This window comes from Synchiropus splendidus, chromosome 13 (genome assembly GCF_027744825.2).
Source record: "Synchiropus splendidus isolate RoL2022-P1 chromosome 13, RoL_Sspl_1.0, whole genome shotgun sequence".
Taxonomy (NCBI): domain Eukaryota; kingdom Metazoa; phylum Chordata; class Actinopteri; order Syngnathiformes; family Callionymidae; genus Synchiropus; species Synchiropus splendidus.
The window spans coordinates 5653523-5671652 of NC_071346.1; the positions used below are offsets into that span (position 1 = coordinate 5653523).

General features: G+C 45.9%; 1 protein-coding gene across 4 annotated transcripts; it reads left to right on the plus strand.

The window, feature by feature from the left end:
* The first annotated feature begins 1765 nt into the window (after positions 1-1765).
* larp4b (La ribonucleoprotein 4B) lies at positions 1766-17706 on the plus strand. Of its 4 annotated transcripts, none has more exons than XM_053883372.1 (17): positions 1766-2268; positions 5870-6004; positions 8337-8469; positions 9570-9734; positions 9817-9895; positions 9974-10110; positions 10405-10508; positions 10635-10745; positions 10938-10991; positions 11270-11476; positions 11546-11652; positions 11720-11983; positions 12291-12336; positions 12425-12598; positions 12683-12870; positions 13073-13184; positions 13313-17706. In XM_053883372.1, the coding sequence occupies exons 2-17, from the start codon at positions 5924-5926 to the stop codon at positions 13625-13627; spliced, it is 2277 nt and encodes a 758-aa protein (XP_053739347.1). In that variant the 5' UTR covers positions 1766-2268; positions 5870-5923; the 3' UTR covers positions 13628-17706. The 4 variants fall into 4 exon arrangements, with proteins under 4 accessions (XP_053739347.1, XP_053739348.1, XP_053739349.1 ...); XM_053883373.1 differs by having other exon boundaries at positions 1767-2268; positions 12312-12336; XM_053883374.1 differs by lacking the exons at positions 1766-2268; positions 5870-6004 and adding an exon at positions 6173-6392.
* Positions 17707-18130: the final 424 nt, after the last annotated feature.

Here is an 18130-nt window from a genome sequence, read left to right on the forward strand (position 1 = left end):
CCGAGAGTTGAATTATCCCTCTAGATTGACGTTATTTGGGCGCACGCAGCGAGAAGTTTGGACTTTAAAGTTCAACGTACTGGAGACACTTCTGGAGCAGTGTCTTCGTACATGACTCAACAAGAGTCGCAAAAGCGGGCCACTGAGAGAAACCCTTTAAAATCCTTCTTATGTGACTATAATGCCCCGGCCTATTCATTTAAAATGTTTCCGGTTCGTTCTCATGTTTACCGCACAATAGCCGATCAAACCCGACAACATATTTAGAGATGTGTAAGAGGCGCAACATGTTCCGCGTCATCTTTGTTGTGAGTGTGAAACAGCCAATCAGCGCCGCCGCAGACTTTAGGCCCCGTCCACATTAGCTGATCACGAGTGAGTCCGCGTGTCACCGCGTGCGGCCAGCGTCAGCCTCCACCAATCAGGAGCGCCGCTGTGAGCGCGAGGGAGCGTGAGGAGGAGGAGGGGCCGCAGCTCGCGCTCCGGGTGACAGCTGCGGGCTGAGCGCTGCAGCAGAGAGGTGGCCATCGCGAAGAGGTCTCACTTAAGGTGACGAATAGCTGTCCATTTACTGTTTAAATCGGAAGTGTAAATAAGCCTGAATACTGAAAAAATTCTAAGATTGATATAATCACCCTGCTTCTTTTGGAGCTTCAGAGCATTGACATTGAGCAAAGTGAGCCGAAACTCAGGAGATGTCACTTGCATTATGCAGTTCAATAAATGGAGGTCCATAAACTCGTGCTATTATGAAGGATCAGAAGGTATTATTTACCTTCACCCACTCTGCTGACATGACCTCAGACCTCTAGGATGAGCGCGACATCTATCAGGGTGCTGATGGAGTCAGCAACCGTCAACGTGTCTTTTAATGTTTCATGTCCAAATTTCCCCATTGTGGGACTGACAACGGACTATATTTAATTTCTAATTCATTGTCTGATCTTGTCCTGTGTGTTTCATCAATGGCCTCCACGTCGGGCCCCTCATGGATTGTCTAGGGTCATTCATTCTGGTTTAATATGCTGCAAAAATCCTGGTGTGAGGGACATTGAATATATATATATATATATATATATATATATATATATATATATATATATATATATATATATATATATATATATATATATATATATATATATATATATATATATATATATACACACACACACACAGTGGTGGGACTTTAACAAGATAATTACAATTAATTAATTACAACTTTCAATTACTGTAATTTAATTGAACAGTTTGCTCTCCAGACAACAGGAAACCTTTGTAAGTGCAGGACTTCCTGGTCCACTGATTACACTGATGCACAAGACACGTAGCAGCTAGGATGATAACAACAACAACAAACATGGAGGAATCCCTGAACAAAAGCAAACAAAAGCATCTGTTTGCTTTTGTTCAGGGAGGTTTTTCTCTACTCAATGGCCAGGGTTTCCACTACTCTGAATGGACTTGAAATTCTTATAAAATTGAAATTCTTATAAAAATACTTTAAAGACATGAAAAAAAAGCTTTAGTTTAAATAAGGTGATATAAAAACTTGAATATAGCCTCCATCCTGATTTATTGGGCTATTGTCAAACTAATCCAAAATAAACAATTATCTGTGGGCACTATAAAACGGTTACAAAAATACGGCACTGTGCATAATAAACTTGTAAAATGTGACTTGCCGATGAATCGGAGCGAGATGCTGCGAGACTCACAACACAACGCGAGAGTGAGCCGTCCTGCTGTTGTAGAGGATCTCGGTGCTGCACACGAAAGGGAAAGGAAACGGCGACTCGTCTGTGAAGCAGCAGCAGCGACGGTGTGACCGAGCGGACGCCTGGACTCGATTATTCCTCGGTTTCTGGGTTCTTTGGCCGTCTGTCTCCCTTTTCTGCCCGTGGGACCCGCTGTTAAACCCTGAGGAATTGGCCTTGTTTGGAATTTCCTGTGCCAGATTTGTCGTGCCCGACTGCACAAAGTTGTTCAGCTAGCTGGCTAACTCTGTTAGCCGTCCTGCTAACAGCTCGTCTCGGGAGCATTAAACATTCAGGGGCGTCGTCTTGTCACTGCACCTCGGCTGGTCGTTGCCCCCCTCACCCGGAATCCGGAGGCTATTTGCGGCGAGGTTTTAGCGTGCTAGACCCAGTTAGCGTGCTTGATATAGCCTGCTGGCTAATACTTTGCGTATTTAGCTTGGAAGCCAGATCGAGGCCTCAGTCCAGCCGAACCAGCACCGGAGTTCTGCCGCACCGTGACACTTGACAGGTGAGTATCTGACTGGTTCCCAATCTATGCTCAATATGGCATTATGTTTGAGTCTCCATCACCTTTGGTCATCATGTTGTAATGTCCGGGTGGCTCAGTCGTTGGCTAAACGCTAGCTCGATCAGATGGAAGGGGGTTGGGGAATCTGCGAAATCACGCCGGAGGTCGCCATCTTTCACGGAATGCTGCTGTTTTCTCTTGGTTGACTCACATTTGTCTATAACTCGACTTCCTATAAGTGCCAGTTCATCCAAAACATACCACTCGGTGGCAGGTTGAACCAGACGGAGATGTCGGCTCGCTGCAGGTGTGGTTGAGTCCTGACAGCCTGACGATGGTTTACTTCTCTGTCACAACAAACAGACCATCTACGTCTCAACAACCTCATTTGGTTAAATTCCAAATCGTGCTGATGTGACTTAAAACCCGTCCATATCTGCCCCATAAGCCTATTTGCTGTCACAACACTCGGTGAAATCTTCATTTGTCTCTGAAGCACATTCTTTTGACTGATGTGATTACAGGTTAAAAATCCCACACAAACCTGCCAGACTTTTGTTTGTGGCTCGCAATCAGCTCTGCATGATTACATTATCTCACACACAATCTGGCATTATTAACCTTCATGCCATGTTTCCCTGAGTGATAGTCAAAACATCACCATTCCTGTTTCAAGTAGGCAAACACATGTTAATTGTTGCCCAAAGCACACTCACATTATTGTATTTCAATGGACACAAACCTGATGTGTCCCAATTTAAACACATAAACTAAGTCACACTTGTCTTCCTTTAAAAACACGGAGTCATTTGCTATTCCATTCAAAGAAGAGAAGCCTGTACACCAGTGTTTTGCATAATTGAGTTCTGACTTTTTATTTAAAAATTTACCTGACCCGGATGTGTTTAGTCCTCAAAATAAAAACATTCAGCCTCATTGAAGTTCTATGACAGCAGCCTCAACGTCCAAAATTTCCTCCCAAAATTAAATATTAGCCGGAGGCATCCTGTCTGAACATTTGTTTTAGAGTGAACACACTGCCCTGTCTATTTCATTGACATTGGTAGAGATCTCACACGGCCACACGCAGACTATTTGCTGACTGTAGTGCTAATGGCTACAGACGTAACAGATGTATTGTTACTCATCACATTCAGTTTCTTATATTCATTCTTTCCTCCAAATCACTATTGAATCTTAATCATTCTACTTCATTTTTGTAACCTTTCTCATCTAATCTGGTCTAATCTAATCATGCCACCTGTTCACAACCACAGCAGTGACAACTTGGCTTGTATCATTTGCCCATTCAGATCAAAGTGTCATTCCTGTAGAAATGCTGTGCTTGGACTAGGCGTTTAATAGTCTTTTGGGTGCGTTGCTAAAATGCTAGGTCGGCACTCAATGTGGAAGCACCAGAATCGCTGGATTATGTATATATTCAGCGAACAGGGTTGTCCTCAGGATTTTTTCACTGCATTGGGGAAACAAACGATAGTGATTTATATGTCTTTCGTCTCTGAAATCCTGACGTAGGGGGCCCCAATGCTTCTAAAGTGCTGGGGAGAACCCTGACACACTTCACATATCAGAGTAACTTCAATATCCATCAAAGCCTGTGAACCGAAATGTTTATATTTGTAAGGAGAAATCAGCCCTGTCCCTTTTTTATTGTTTCATTCTGGAGCGAGGGGTTTGTTGCTGATAAACTGGTGTGGAGGCGTCCGTGTGTGTCAGTGTTCACTGTTCTTTTCTGCCCTGTGTGCAAACACAAGTGTCAGAGACAGGCCCCTGATTGTTGAGCGGGATTTGTAGAGCTTTTGAAAGAGCGCAGAGGAGAGCGTCATTCGACATGCGTATCAGTGTGGCCGGATTCTCTAGCTTTGCTGTCAAACGATCCGTGAAGCATGTTTCAGTCCAGGTCCAAGAAGTTTATATGGCAGATATATGAAGAGTTGGAGCGAAGGTGGCTGATAACAGGGTGTGAATTAAAGTGAAGTGGCAGCAAACTTCATGTCTCATCCTTTAGTGCAGTGCCAAGCCCAACCAGCAGCTTGTGTAGCACCACATTTTAAAACATGTGTCCAGCTGCCTGGACAACCACATATAGTGATTTAGAATCCATCTCCTTTATCATTGTGACAGGGAAGTAAATGACTGAAAACACACCTTTCCCAATCTGTATTGCCTGAATAAAAAGTGACAGAGCTCTTGCAGTTGATTATTTGATTGACTGGGTTAATGATCTGTGTTAATGATAACCTTTGACCTTGTGGATTCGGGCAGCTTTGTCTATTTAAGACAGTCAATGGTGAATCTTGATCTGTTTTTGTCATCTGTTTTTAGAGGGTTGAAGCCGGTGCGGTTCAAGTTTGGTTGTTTGAAATGTCATTCAATTGTCCTTTTCATGTGCTCAACTTGTATATGACTTGGTTTTAGATCAGTGGAAGGAAACGAGGCTGCACTGTGGTTCTGGCTGATGATGGACAGGAGGTTTCTGGTCATGTGACTGCATTGATAAGTAGATTTGTGTCATTAGCTAAGCTTTGGTGGGGGATGCTTACTGCGGGCATGCACAGGTTGAATTGCCGGAGACCTAAAAAAGAACCACGAGGAACACTCACGTCGATGTCATGGTTTTCAGCTAAAGTAGTCAATGTATAGAAAAGCTTGTCTTGAAAGTCACATCTCCTTTTAATGGTTACTGTTGGTTACAGCCACAACATGTGATGTCATTTCACTGTTTCACCAGCTTCTAATACTAGTGAACTGACAAACCACAGAAGTCAGTTCATGAAGCTTGTTGTCTTAGTAGTAGTCGAGGACTTTGTGACATAAGTTGTGATGTTCTTAATGTAACTGTTCTCGCAATAGCAGATCCATTTTTGATGGGAAGTGTGTTTCCTCAATCAAGCCGTTTACTCAAATGAATGACAACACAGAATTTCCCTTTGTATGGGCCTTATGTTTTTACAAGACTCATCTTCTGTGTTGGCAGGATAAAATGTCACCTTAACATATACAGTATTAGAACATGATAGAAAGATGGTCATACATTTAGGAGTAATTTATTTTGAAAACAGCCTAACCAGTACACTTAGCCAGATCTGCTCTGCCTTCAGGAGTGCTGACATCAGGAAGCACAAAACACATTTGTCTAACACATGCAAAGGATTATGGGATTGATGACACACCACTCCGGATAAAGCATTCAACTGAGCTTTATGGAATGATGGTCTTGTGAATTTTGTTTGTTTTTACTGTATTATGAAGACAACTTCCTTACTTGAGGTCCTGCTACGAAGACTTCTTTTTTTTTTTAGAAGGGATCTGCTGCCAGGCTGTGCCACACTTTACCTATGAACCTGCAAACTTGCAATCAAAGAAAACCCCAGCCATCAAGAGTTAGAAATATCCTTGCACCTAATCAGTCTCCACTGAGTTTCGGTTAACACACAGATATTTGGTTTTCAATGTTTGATCAGTGTCCTCCATTGCATCTCGACTGAACCCCCCTCTTTGAGCTGGTCAAACTCTCTGCTACAACATGTGACATTTGTGCTAGGCCTGGTGAGATCTGACGTGTTTGTCCCCCCTGCAGCTAAACCTGGTGACCAAGAGACTTCTCCCTGAGGAGCCTAGAAGCAGACGGCTCATGACTTCTGACCAGGACGCAAAAGTTGTAGCTGAACCACAGGTGCAGCAAGTGCAAGAGGCAAAAGAAAACTCCCATTTGGTAAGTTCTACTGAATCGTCTGGCCACCTGTGTGATGTTTCCGGTGGCAATGTTTATGACTATGATGACTGAGGTGCTGTAACCATGGCGATTGAACAACATATTTTTTAAACTTTTACTTTGAATATCTGAACAAAGACGTGCGTCTGTTGCACATAATGAACCTGGACTCGTCCCTGACTGGTCTCCATCGCCTCTTAAAATGGGAAAGAATGTGCCGCTTAAGAAATGGGTCGAGTGAGCGGAAGGCCTACAGGCAAAAGAAAAGGTTTAAAATTAGGAAATGGAAAAAGACCATCGTCTTTTTTTCTCCCCCACTGCCATCAACAAGTATAGAAGTTTGGACTGAACTTCTGCTGATGGAGAAAATTTACTGACCAAACTTTCTGTAAGTCCAGTCCCACAATATCGCCCTGGAATAGCAAATTATTACCGTCCAGCTAAAGTTGGATTATTAAAATTAAAAAGTGTTAACAGCTCCGTCTGACCATGGTAGGAGGAGGAATAAGAGTTTCATTTAGTATTACAATTTCGCACTGAACTACCTGGATTGGTTTGATTCAGATTCGACCGGGTCATCTGAAGCTGTGTAAACACGTGTTTAGCAGGCTGTGGCAATGGTCTTTGCGTCTTTGTCGATGTCTGTGTTAAATGCACAAACCTGACTTGTCATGGTAATGACCACAGAGCTACAGATGTGTTATGTTTTGGGGCTCACACACACGGAAATCTGAAGCATGGCTCTGTTGTGTGAATATGTTGCTATAATATTTAATCTCAAAACCAGGTCGAACTGTGCTTCAGATTTTTTTTTTTCAGAACTCCCATTTGACAGTCTCTCAGTAGTTTTGTGCGTCAAGCATTTTTCCCTTTGACACGGAAAACATGGTCTCTAGTGGAGGGAGTTTTCTTTATATACATTCACTTGTTCTTTTTATGAGGAGTACAGACTGTTTTACATTCATTTTGGATTGACTTGACAAAATGTATTTTTACTTTGTTTTGCCAGAATGGTTCTTCTCAATATTACATTAAAATGTTCTTTATTTATTGTTCATACTTAAGTAGGCCTCCACTAATTTTACCTCTGGCACCGTCTACCTGTTTTCCTGGCCTGTCGAGGGCCACTGTCATCTGTAACGTCAGCTGCCATCACAGGTAGCATCATGATGACTGGAGCCCCTACCATCTATACGGGTGACGGGGAGCGGGTTAACCTTTTTTCTGTGAGATTGAAGGGAACATTTTAAAAATATTGAGGGCCAGGCTGATCACTTCCTGTGATGTCAGCAGCCGTTTCCATGGCAGCCGCTCAGACGGGAGTGGGAGTCGTTGCATTAGTGCAGGGTTGGATTATTGGCAGAACGCAGGTTTGTGAAATACGAGCCTGAGACGCTGGGGCTGGCTGATGTGCGCCTAAGTGCAACAAGATCAACAGTCCCTCTTCAGCTCCAGTGGACTTTTCGCGATGTCAAGAGCAGTGCAAATAAGAATTGGTGTGTTCAAGAACAGCATTCAACGTTGCTGCGCCTTCCCCCAGAGTTTATTGAAGAGTGAGTCAGAGCCACAGCGACGACCCCTCAGCAGCCAGTCAGCTCCCGAGACGTCAGCTGTCCACATCGTTGTCCTCAAACCTCCTCGGCCGTTCATCACATTCAGACTTGACTATACCACGGTTATAGATGCAGCGCTGGTTACGCTCTACACCCAACAGTCCTAACCAGTCCTCACTGTGTCTGCTCATCATGGAGTTGACGAGGACGTATTTAATCGAGACGTTGGTGCTGACGTCGACTCTGAACAGTTATCTGCTGCCCTGTCAGACATGCGAAATGAACCACTGTGTGTAGAACAACGTGGAGGTCACGGAAGTTCCTTCTTGCTTAAATCATTCTTAATACCTGTGAGTCAGTCATCAAGTGAGGAGAAAATGTGCTCCAGCAGATGGTGCCCCATCATTTTGCTCTCTCTTAGCAGATGAACCTCATGTCCAGTGTTGTTGCAGAGGTCAACATGGCGTAACTAAACACCCATACACTCAACATTTGCTTGGTGTTTGAACGTACCACCATGACTGGTCTTGTTTCTGAGTCGCACTGGACCTTGACCTTCTTCTCCGTTGTTCGAACCCTTTTCCCCGAGAGCAGAAACGCTACTGATATGATAAATGATTCATAATGTTAGCATTTGTTGTGACGGGATGCGTGAAATGAACAACCTCTTTGGGGGAAAATTCTAAGCAATTTATACCAAGCAGGTCTATAAACTATTATGATGCCTCACTTCTCAATAGTTTTTATCAAGTTAATTACAATCTTAATTTGTCTTCTAGGAATCCGCCAAGGTTTCAGACCTCAACCCCAATGCGAAAGCATGGGCCAACCACATGTTTAGCCTGGACCCCACCGGGAGTTCTGACACCACTGCTGCCCTGCAATCATGGAAGGACGATGCCACCTCTCTAGGTTAGTCACCTGTATCACTTGCCACAGTGGCCAATGGAAATGCTGTCCCTTCACCGCACCACAAACTCATGTCATCTGACGCACATACAGGGATTGGATAAAATGATGGAAACACCTTAAAGCTTTTTTTAGCTTTAAGGTGTTTCCATTATTTTGTCCAACCCCCGTATCTCAGTCTGTTACTGCCTGTAAAAAAAGTAACTTGAAACATACGCGCCACACAGTAAAGTCACAGGGACTGATGCCAGAACTCTGTCCATCTGGGAATTTCTCTTCAGAGATCAATAAAGTATCTATGTATCTATCTATCTTCTCTTAGGCACATCACTACCGAAAACGAACAAGTCAGTCTTGTTTGTCACCGTATTTTACTTCCTGGTTGCCTGTCACACTCACACAGGTTCTGTGGTTAATAGCATGCTGTACATGCAACTAACTGGACACAGTTAGCTGAGCTGTTGACTCAAGATTAGTTGACCAAAATATTCTTTTCTTGCGGCACTGTTGTATCTCATTTTAACATAAAATGATCTGCTGTACTTGCAAGTAAACATTTTTTTTAAATTCATATTTGGGGGCTGAATTCTCACAAGTGCCACGGGTGTTTTGGTTTTTGATGCGCGACTTTCTTCTCCAGTTGCGGCTTTGTTGCTTTTGTGAAGCGAATATTGGACGTTATGAGTCACCAGACGTAATGTCCTAAGACTAAAGAGGACTGTTTTTGTCCTTTGCAACATCATTGCTGCTCTCAACACTCAACTCTGGGTTTTGTTGAAAGGCAGAATGTGGTGGTGATAGCCAAATGAAGCCTCTTGAACTGCTGGGGCAGTGCCCGCCATTGCTTTACCAAAAGGTTTGTTGCTCGATGCTTCATTCACATTAGCTGTGATTTGTCCTGTCGCTGGACTTGAAGACAGCCTCGGTCTGGTCTTCTTTAGTGAAAGCTGGACATGATGATGGTGAGCTGATGCGGACAGCGGCACCTGGGAGCTAGACCGGCCCACCATAAAAGGAGCTGCAGTGTTTTGGTCTTTGAGGCAGTAGCTTGAGGTCGGCGTCTTCGAATGCAAACTAATTCTGAGTCACTGCTGACGTTTCAGGCTATGAGGCAGACGAGGACAAGGCTTACAAGGAGCCTTTACTGACAGACCCAGATGAGCCCCCACCAGCCCCAGTGATGTTGGCAGAGCCGGCTCCCGTCACCCTGGAGTGCTCCGACTCCACCTACACAGAGTTTCCAGAGTCTGTGCAGTCCGGGCAAACAGGTGAGGCGGCCTCGTCTGAAGATGAGCTGCTCCAGCTCATATAGCAAGCTGAAACCATGTCACTCAGTGTTTCTGCCTACAGGAAGTGATTCTCCCCACGAAAACTCCCAAGAGAGCTTGCGGGAACACTTAAAGAAAACTCTGGAATTTTGTCTCTCACGGTGAGTTTGTGTGCCAATACTTGTATCAGCACATTATGACCATGTGCCTGTCACCTGACCCGCTTCTCTGTCTCTCAGGGAAAATCTGGCCAGTGACATGTACCTCATCTCTCAGATGGACAGCGATCAGTATGTGCCAATCGTCACAGTGGCCAACCTGGACCATGTGAAGAAGCTCAGCACAGACGTCGATCTGATCGTGGACATTTTACGATGTGAGTGTTAAGAAAAATTGTACATGATTTTGCTCAAAGGTACTTTAGCTTCCCTCACAAGGACCTGTGGTCAGTATGGCCCTAGAGAGAAAATGTATAGTTGCATATAGTCAGATCGACCTTTTGGTCCTCTTATGTTGCAAATGTTGTGCACAGTGGCAAGTGAAAGTGGACCTTGTTGTGTGGGATTGAAATGAATTTGAGCAATCGAAAACTCCTGAATGGGACATCAGTGAGTTTTTTTGTTCACTGGTTTATGATGTTGATTGAAGTGTGATAATTGGTCGCCTGCAGCTCTGCCACTGGTCCAAGTGGACGAGAAGGGAGAGAAGGTGCGGCCCAATCAGAACCGCTGCATTGTGATTTTGCGGGAAGTACCGGAGAGCACGCCCATGGAGGTGAGTGGACAGAGGAAGAGCGTGCGCAGACTTGATGATAAGGTTATCCTGGCTCAGCCCGGGTCGGATGGTCCAGAGCCTTGACGCTTTAATGACACTAAAGCCAAAACCTGCTGGCGTTTTCAGGAAGTGGAGGCGCTCTTCAAAGGAGACAACCTCCCCAAGTTTATCAACTGTGAATTTGCCTACAATGACAACTGGTTCATCACGTTTGAGTCGGAAGCAGATGCTCAGCAGGTACATACACAAAAGAACATGTAGGAAGTGGCGGCTTGCTGCCATCAGCCATGTCTTCTCAAGAGGGAGCTAAAACTTCAATTAAGTCTCAACTTTTTTTGTATGTTTGGACTTCCTGATTGCATTGACAGTGATGCTCCTCTCGCTGTCTGTCAGTCATCCGTGTTCAATGTTTTCTTTGTCTTCTCTCAGGCATATCAGTATCTCCGGGAGGAGGTGAAGACCTTCCAAGGGAAGCCCATCAAGGTGAGAGGACTTGAGCAACCATCTCTCATTACGTCCCTAAAATTCACACTGTTTCTGCCTGCATAAATGAAAACTTTCCATCGGTAAGGTCAAAGTGACATAAGGAGTAAATGAAAACGTAATCAGCACATGGATTTTTCTCCTCCAATTTCTCTGGGTGATTTGTTTGACCGAAACTTCACACGAGGGTAACCACCCTCAGGTCATTCCCTAATTGACCCATTGGTGTAGAAATCCAAACGTGTGAGCAGTAATGTGAATGGTGTTGCTGTGCTCAGGCGAGGATCAAGGCAAAGGCCATCGCCATCAACACTTTCATGCCAAAGAACGGCTACCGGCCGGTGGAGGTGAACCCTTATGCCCAGCAGCGCTACACGTCCTATTACATCCCGCCGGTCTACAGCCCGCAGCAACAGTTCCCCCTGTACAGCCTCATCACACCGCAGGCCTGGTCCACCACGCACAGCTTCATCGACCCCACATTGGTGAGTTAACCCCTGACTTTGGTGTTTAGGTCTCACGCCTCCTGCTCACTTGAAGCTGTGTCTTCTCAGGTGGGCCACTTTCATAATAACCAGTTCATCAACGGATTCACCACTTCACACAGCTTCAAACCAGCGAATGCACCACTCACCATACGGCACTACTCACCCAGGAACAGGTGAGATTCTCTAACCATTGGTGTGGTGACCTGAGACCCACTCTGAAAACTCTTTGTCCTTCTGCAGGAATCACAGTAAACCTCACATGAGGCCGACTGTCCCCACTGCCGACCGCTGCACCGGCCTCCTGGACAGCCCGCCTCTGTTCCCTAGCTTCCCCAGCGAGCGGCTCAACGGGGTCCGCAATAGCCCACCGACAAGACTCTCCACCAGCCAACCCAGAACCAGGTTACCTTCCACCGCAGCCTTCCCCCGCAGAGACACTGTGGGCACGGGGAGAGTGACAGAGCCCACCACCGCAGACTACACTCTGGCCATGGGCCGAGGAAGGTACGAGTGTTTTAGAGAAGTTGTAGGTAGGAGCGCACAGAGACATTTTTGGGTTATGGAAAAAAGGTTCACAGTAGTTTTAAAACTTCTTGGTCCTCGTTTCTATGGACTAATGGTAGTCTGGCTCTGATCTCAGTGAGACCCAGCGAACTTCGGAATCTGTTATAAATGAAAAGTCTTAAGAGCTCTGTGACAGTGAACTCATGATCGCTTCAATCCTGTCGCGTTAGTTCGGAAGCATGAGATGCGTCGCAGAAATGTAGCTGTAGCGCAGGCGGTTCTTTGTAAATTGTTCTCTTTCTTAAAGGAAAAATGTTTCTGCTTCTAGGAAAAAGAGGGACGACAAGTTTACAGTGAGTATGAGTACACACTTCCCCAAAGTTGTTTGTGTTGCGATGATATGAAACTCTGTGCGTGTGTCCTCCGTCTGTCCTCTCACAGAGAGTGACACCACAGTCGCCGCCACCGCCACCTCCCAAACCTCCATCACCCAGTTTTGAGCTGGGCCTCTCTAGCTTCCCTCCGTTGCCAGGGGCGACCCGGCAGCTCAAGACCGAGGACGTATTTGACAACCGGCTGGCCAGCAGCGTGGTTGTGGGGACCCCCAAAGAGCGGGTACCTGCAGGCCGAGCCCTCAGAGAGGCACCTTTATTTTTTGTACTTCCAGACTAGTCTCTGACTCTGAACGTCTCGTTGCAGCCTCTCAGCGTGGAGTCCACTTCTGGAGGCGGGGGCCCCTCCCCAGTGGCCTCCAAAGAGCCTCTTCGCTCCTCCACGTCCCCAATGCCCTCGACCTTCCAGCCTTCGCAAACAACTCCTGCACCGGCTTCAGCACTGGTACCAGCGGCCGTGTCGACGCTCAGCCCCACCTCCTCCCTCCAAACAACGTGAGAGCTGCACATCAAACATGACAAGGCAGAAAATATTATTATATAGTCTATTGCGTCTAAATCACAGAGCTTTTAAGCAGTGACACCAGTACTCCATAATATAACAAACCAAGAACTTCAAACTTGACCTGAAGTGGGCAGTAGAGAGACAGTTCAACTTGTATATCTAGATCTTTCTTAGTTGTTTGTTTGTTTTCAGGGAGCTCAAGGTGACGGAGGTGAGAACGAAGGAGGCACTGCCGTCTGTGGAGCGAGTCTCTGGAACTCTGTCCACCACAAGCAAGTCGGTACAAGTCAATGGTGCTGCAACGGTGAGGAAGGAAGGGTTCCGTCATCTGGGTTGCACCTGCTCACACACACACACTCACACAGACTCTCACTGGATGTACAAGAAGTCAAGTGTCGTCCATCGGCCCTAATAATGTGTGTTTCCTGGCAGGAGCTGAGGAAACCTTCCTACGCTGAGATCTGCCAGCGGGCCAAAGAAGCAGCTACATCGCAGCATCTGGCAGCAGCACCCAAGGAAACCAAGCCAGCCTGTGCTGCCCCCACAGGCGAGGAGAGGAAGTGCTCCGAATCCTCCATCATGGCAGCCGAGGCAAAGACCAGAGAGACTTACTCCTCCAAATCCGCACCACCTGCAAGACCTCCACGGGAGAACCGGAGACCCGGCGGGAGGTGGGCCTCCCCTCCACCACATCCAGGGAAAACCCCCAGCAGAGAGCCCCACACACCTCCCAAGTCGCCCCAGTAAGGGCTTCTCCTGGGGCGTCCAGGCTGCACAGATGCATTTAAAAGAAAAAAAAAGGAAACCTAAAGTCAGGGCTACTCGTCTCCCAGAATCTCAAACAAGCAAAGCGGACGCCTTCTTTTCTGGATCAGGGCTGCAGACCAACAGCACTTTACTGTGCATGTAGAGCACCGCCGTCTTTCACTAATTTATTTCTTCATCTCTCCTTTTTTGTGGAACCAACCACCTGCAGCAGCACTGTTGCATGATGGGATGCGTGGATACTCCATTTTGTTTGGCATCCAAAGTGGCAGGTTCGTTTTCTGGCCAGGCGACACGCATCAGCAGTCACGATGACACGATGAGACTCTGCTTCCCTGTTGTCACGATGCTCCTCCTTTACATGGGCCTCTTCCTCGACCCTCCAGCTTCAGCTTTGTGCTGCCCACTTGGTGGCGGGTCAGCAGGACAACGGGCTACCAAAGTAGAAATTGCAACCTCTTTTAACCCTTGACTTGCTTCTGCACTGGCATTAGATTATCGCTGGGCGACGTGGGACTGGAGAAGCTTCACGCCTCCCTTCTGAATGACAGTGGACGGACATCAGCAGGCACATACACTCCAGGACAGGAAGACCAGCGACCACTGAGATATCAAACCCTTGAGAGACTCAGAACCTGCACATGCGCTGACCCCTGATCCGCAGGCAACTTCGCCACAAACTTGAAGCGACTAAAAGGGAAAATTCCGATGCCACAGGTGTGGAGTCGTGGTTCGGCGGCTTCATCTTGCCGGTGAATATTTGAGGAGTTCTGCAAGTCTTCTCCATCAGTTCCTGTGTCAGCGTGTTGTCCAAGGGAAAGGTGACGGAGCACACTCGCCCACACTCGTCTGTGCTGATGGAGGTTTCTGGTAAATAGCTGTCGCTTCATTGGCATCATCACTGATGACCTTCTGATGACCCCTACAAAAGTACCTGTGTCTGTAAAGTATTGGTTTGAGGTGAATCTGGGGATGACGGAGTTGTGTATCTTGGAGTAAAGATGTAGTGGTGTGTGAGAGTTGGAGCATTGAAGTAAGTTTGACTGAAGGCTTGGAGTTGGGGACGACGGGGTCATTGCAGGGGTCAGAACTGAAGCGCTGGCGAGACTGAAAAGACTGACGCGTGAACTGAGTCGGAATCATGGGGATGTGATGTCGTTGCGAACAGTTCTCATTCCCGTCATTGAGGCGTGAGAGACCGACGTTCCTGAGCTGGTTGCGGTTGAGTGCGATCGCGGTGGTGCTGTCCGAGCTTTGGACCGACTGCGACCATCAGTCCCCCCCCTGCAGTGTTTGGTTCTGCTCGCGTTGGTCAAGGCGGCGCCACATGACGCACCTGGGTCAATCTTTTCAGATCCCAAAACCACCTGAAGACATAACCACTGTATTCTAAACAAGGGGCGCTGCAGGCTGCACGCCTCCCCACAGTCTTCCTGCAGCAACAAGCGTTGTGGGTACTGAGAGCTCGAGAAGGGAAGTCGCTCGCTTTTTTTTTTCTTTTTTTTCCTCTCTGCGAAGGAAGGTTTGAGTTTGGCGCCCCACGCTGGTGGTTTGGATCGTTACGTTAATTCCATGAGATTTTTTTTTTCTCCGAGGGAAAGGAAATCAAGCTTTTGTTGAAATAAAAGATTTTCCATCCAGTGTTCGAGAAACTTGAATTTAATTTAAACTTGAAAAAGACTTTGCCTTAACTTTTCTACAGACAAGAGTTTATTTCTTTTCACACAAAGCCCCACACGCTCTCGACGACGAGACAGCTACTGAGCGCTCTTGTTTTCTTTGTTTCCGGGGTGAAATATCAAGCGTGTAAATGACAAACTAGTGGAAACTGTATTAAATATATGCACTTTGAGGTGTGCTCGACCTGTACAGTTGTAAATACTCAGAAGTATAAGAGGTACCTTCAGATGATTCTAGAATATATTCATGTGGCTGCAGCCGCACGTCGGCTCCTAATGTTGCTTTCTTTGTTCCTTCTGACTGAACCTGTTCTGTCGTTTGTTTTTATGTTTCATTCCACCTTCACTCGCCGCGACAGTCGAAACTCTGTGCTCAAAACGAAAACACTAAGTTTTAAACTTTGAGCCGAAACATTGTGACCGCCTCTGTTGAGCCGCTGTGGCAGCCGCTGCGTGGCCGCAGTGGTCAGTGTCTCTGAGCTCCCAATACCCCCAAACTGTGACCCGCAGTTTACTCTGACTTGTTTCTGTGGCACCAGCCAGTCGACATTTTCCATGCCACATTAGCTCGTCTGTATCGGCTTTGCTGGTTCATTCCCCAGGCCCACTAACCGCTGCCAGAGCAAGAGCTGCCACGGTGCCTCAAGAGACATGTCGACGTTGCGTTTGGGAGGCGGTTGTAATGTTACAGCAGACTGTCGGTTTTAATGAACTGTCCCGCTGCTTGTGACTGTTAGCATCTCAACTGGCTGCTGTTCAATTACTAAAGTTTTCTAAAACTGGAGTGAGATTTTAGAGGACATAAAGCTGCGCCCCCTTCAGGCTGCCTGCGCCGCTTACATGCAGTGCATTGAGAAGTCGGAGAAAAGCTCAGTTCATCTGTAGTTAGCCTAGCTTAGCGTTAAGGTTTTTTATTCCCTTTTTAAAAAGCAAGTCTTATTGTAACTTCATGAGTTCAGAGTAAGCGCTCATTTGTTTGTCATGTTAGACTTTAAAGCTAACCTAGGTGTTTGTGTTGATTTTCCCCCATATTTATTTTTTAAAATTGAAAACGTTTACTTTCCCCCTGACTAGCGAACAACTTTAGTTCGCGCTCTCATTTTTGCTGTTAGTATGAAAACGTATGTTTTCCGATTCAGACACACAGCAGGCTCACTGAAGGTGTCGCTAATGCTAAGCTAAAAACTAACTTCCTCCATCAATGGTTTTTCTTCCACCTGAGAAGTTCTTATTTTTAAATTACTAGGGACGAAGAATTGGGCCTTGAGACAGTTTCGGAATAAAGTAGGACGAAACAATTGAAGGTGAACTTGTTAAAGGCCGACAATTTTTAAGAAGCATTTTAAATTTCAAAAAGAAACACAAACTTGGGAATCAAAAGATGACTTTTGACAAAGCAAGCGAGCTGACGTCCCGAGTTTCTGTTGTGTGGTCCATTTAATACGTAGACTCTGGAGTCAGATACGGAGAATGCGATCACAATATACGCCTGACTGAGAATGTAGCTGGATAAAACGTCAGCTTTAACAAACATGTCGCACTTTGTCATATCTGAATCGTCTCGCGGCATAAAAAAAAAGAAAAAACTTGAAAATTTTTACATGTTAAAAAAAGGCAGAAAACGTGTTATTCATTTTCGGTAAATGCATTAAATCTGTTGTCAAAAACACAGAATTGGCGCAAACTTTGGCGGCAACTTTTGTTTAGTTTGTTTCCTGTTGATTTAGATGTGTTGTTGTTTTCCTCTGAACTGGATTGTTGTCGTGGAAACTGACTTGTCTGTGCCATTAAACTGAATGTTTGCGTGTGTCTGCAGCGCCTCTTGGCTGCTCGCGCAGCCAAACAAACTTTTGTTGTGGTCGCAGAAAATGACTCCTGAGTGACTCGGCACGACTCGTCCAAACGGCTCAGTCGGACGCTACTATTGAAATAAACTTTGTACGTCACAAGGGATTTTTTTTTTTTCTTTTTTAGCGGTTAGCCGCTAGCAAGGCGGCGTCACTGGTCATATCGGCCCGCCCCCGGCTGCCTGTGCCATCTATGTTTTTAAGAAACTTGTCACAAGAATGTTTTTTTTTTTTTTTTTTTTTTTGTCTCTTTGGTTGACGCAAAAATCTAACAAATGCACATCCAGCGACTGGAAACCGTCTGGACTCACTGTGGTTTAACTGGTTAACACGCTACGCTAACAGCTGAGGACAATCGACGAGGAACTTGCTAACAGACGGAGGCGGCAGCGTACAAGAGGGCTTCTCCTTGTTTTTGTTTTGGTCGGTCGGAGACTGGAATCACTTTTGAGTTCCTCTTGTGTCATGACGATGTAGAGCTGTCGAGTTTTGAGAAAACATGTAGCTAACTGAGAAATAAAGATTTAGGCACTGACCAGAGACGCGTGCTCCTTTTGTCGGCATTTCCTGTTTTGATCTAGGACACTAGATCAAAGCCGTGGGCCCCGACGATGATTCATGTCTGGGACACGGACACACCTGTCTGAGGTCTGTCTAGAGTCTCAGTGAAGCAAATATCTACTTGGTGTGTTAAAACCAGATAGATAGTGAACACCACTAGAGTATTTAAAACAAGGTTGTTCACTTGGTGTTGCTGACGTCATTCTCTTTCCTTTATACATTTTTGTTTGTAGCAACCCAAGTGTCCGCTAGAGGGCGCCAACGTCTCATTACACCGTTTTAAACCATCTTCGCTCAATAGCCTCCCGCGACTTCTCTGAAACTGAATTATAATGAAGCGAAAGTGTTGTTTTTGGTCTTTAAGTCAGTTGTTTAAGTCAGACGTTAACAACTGTCGG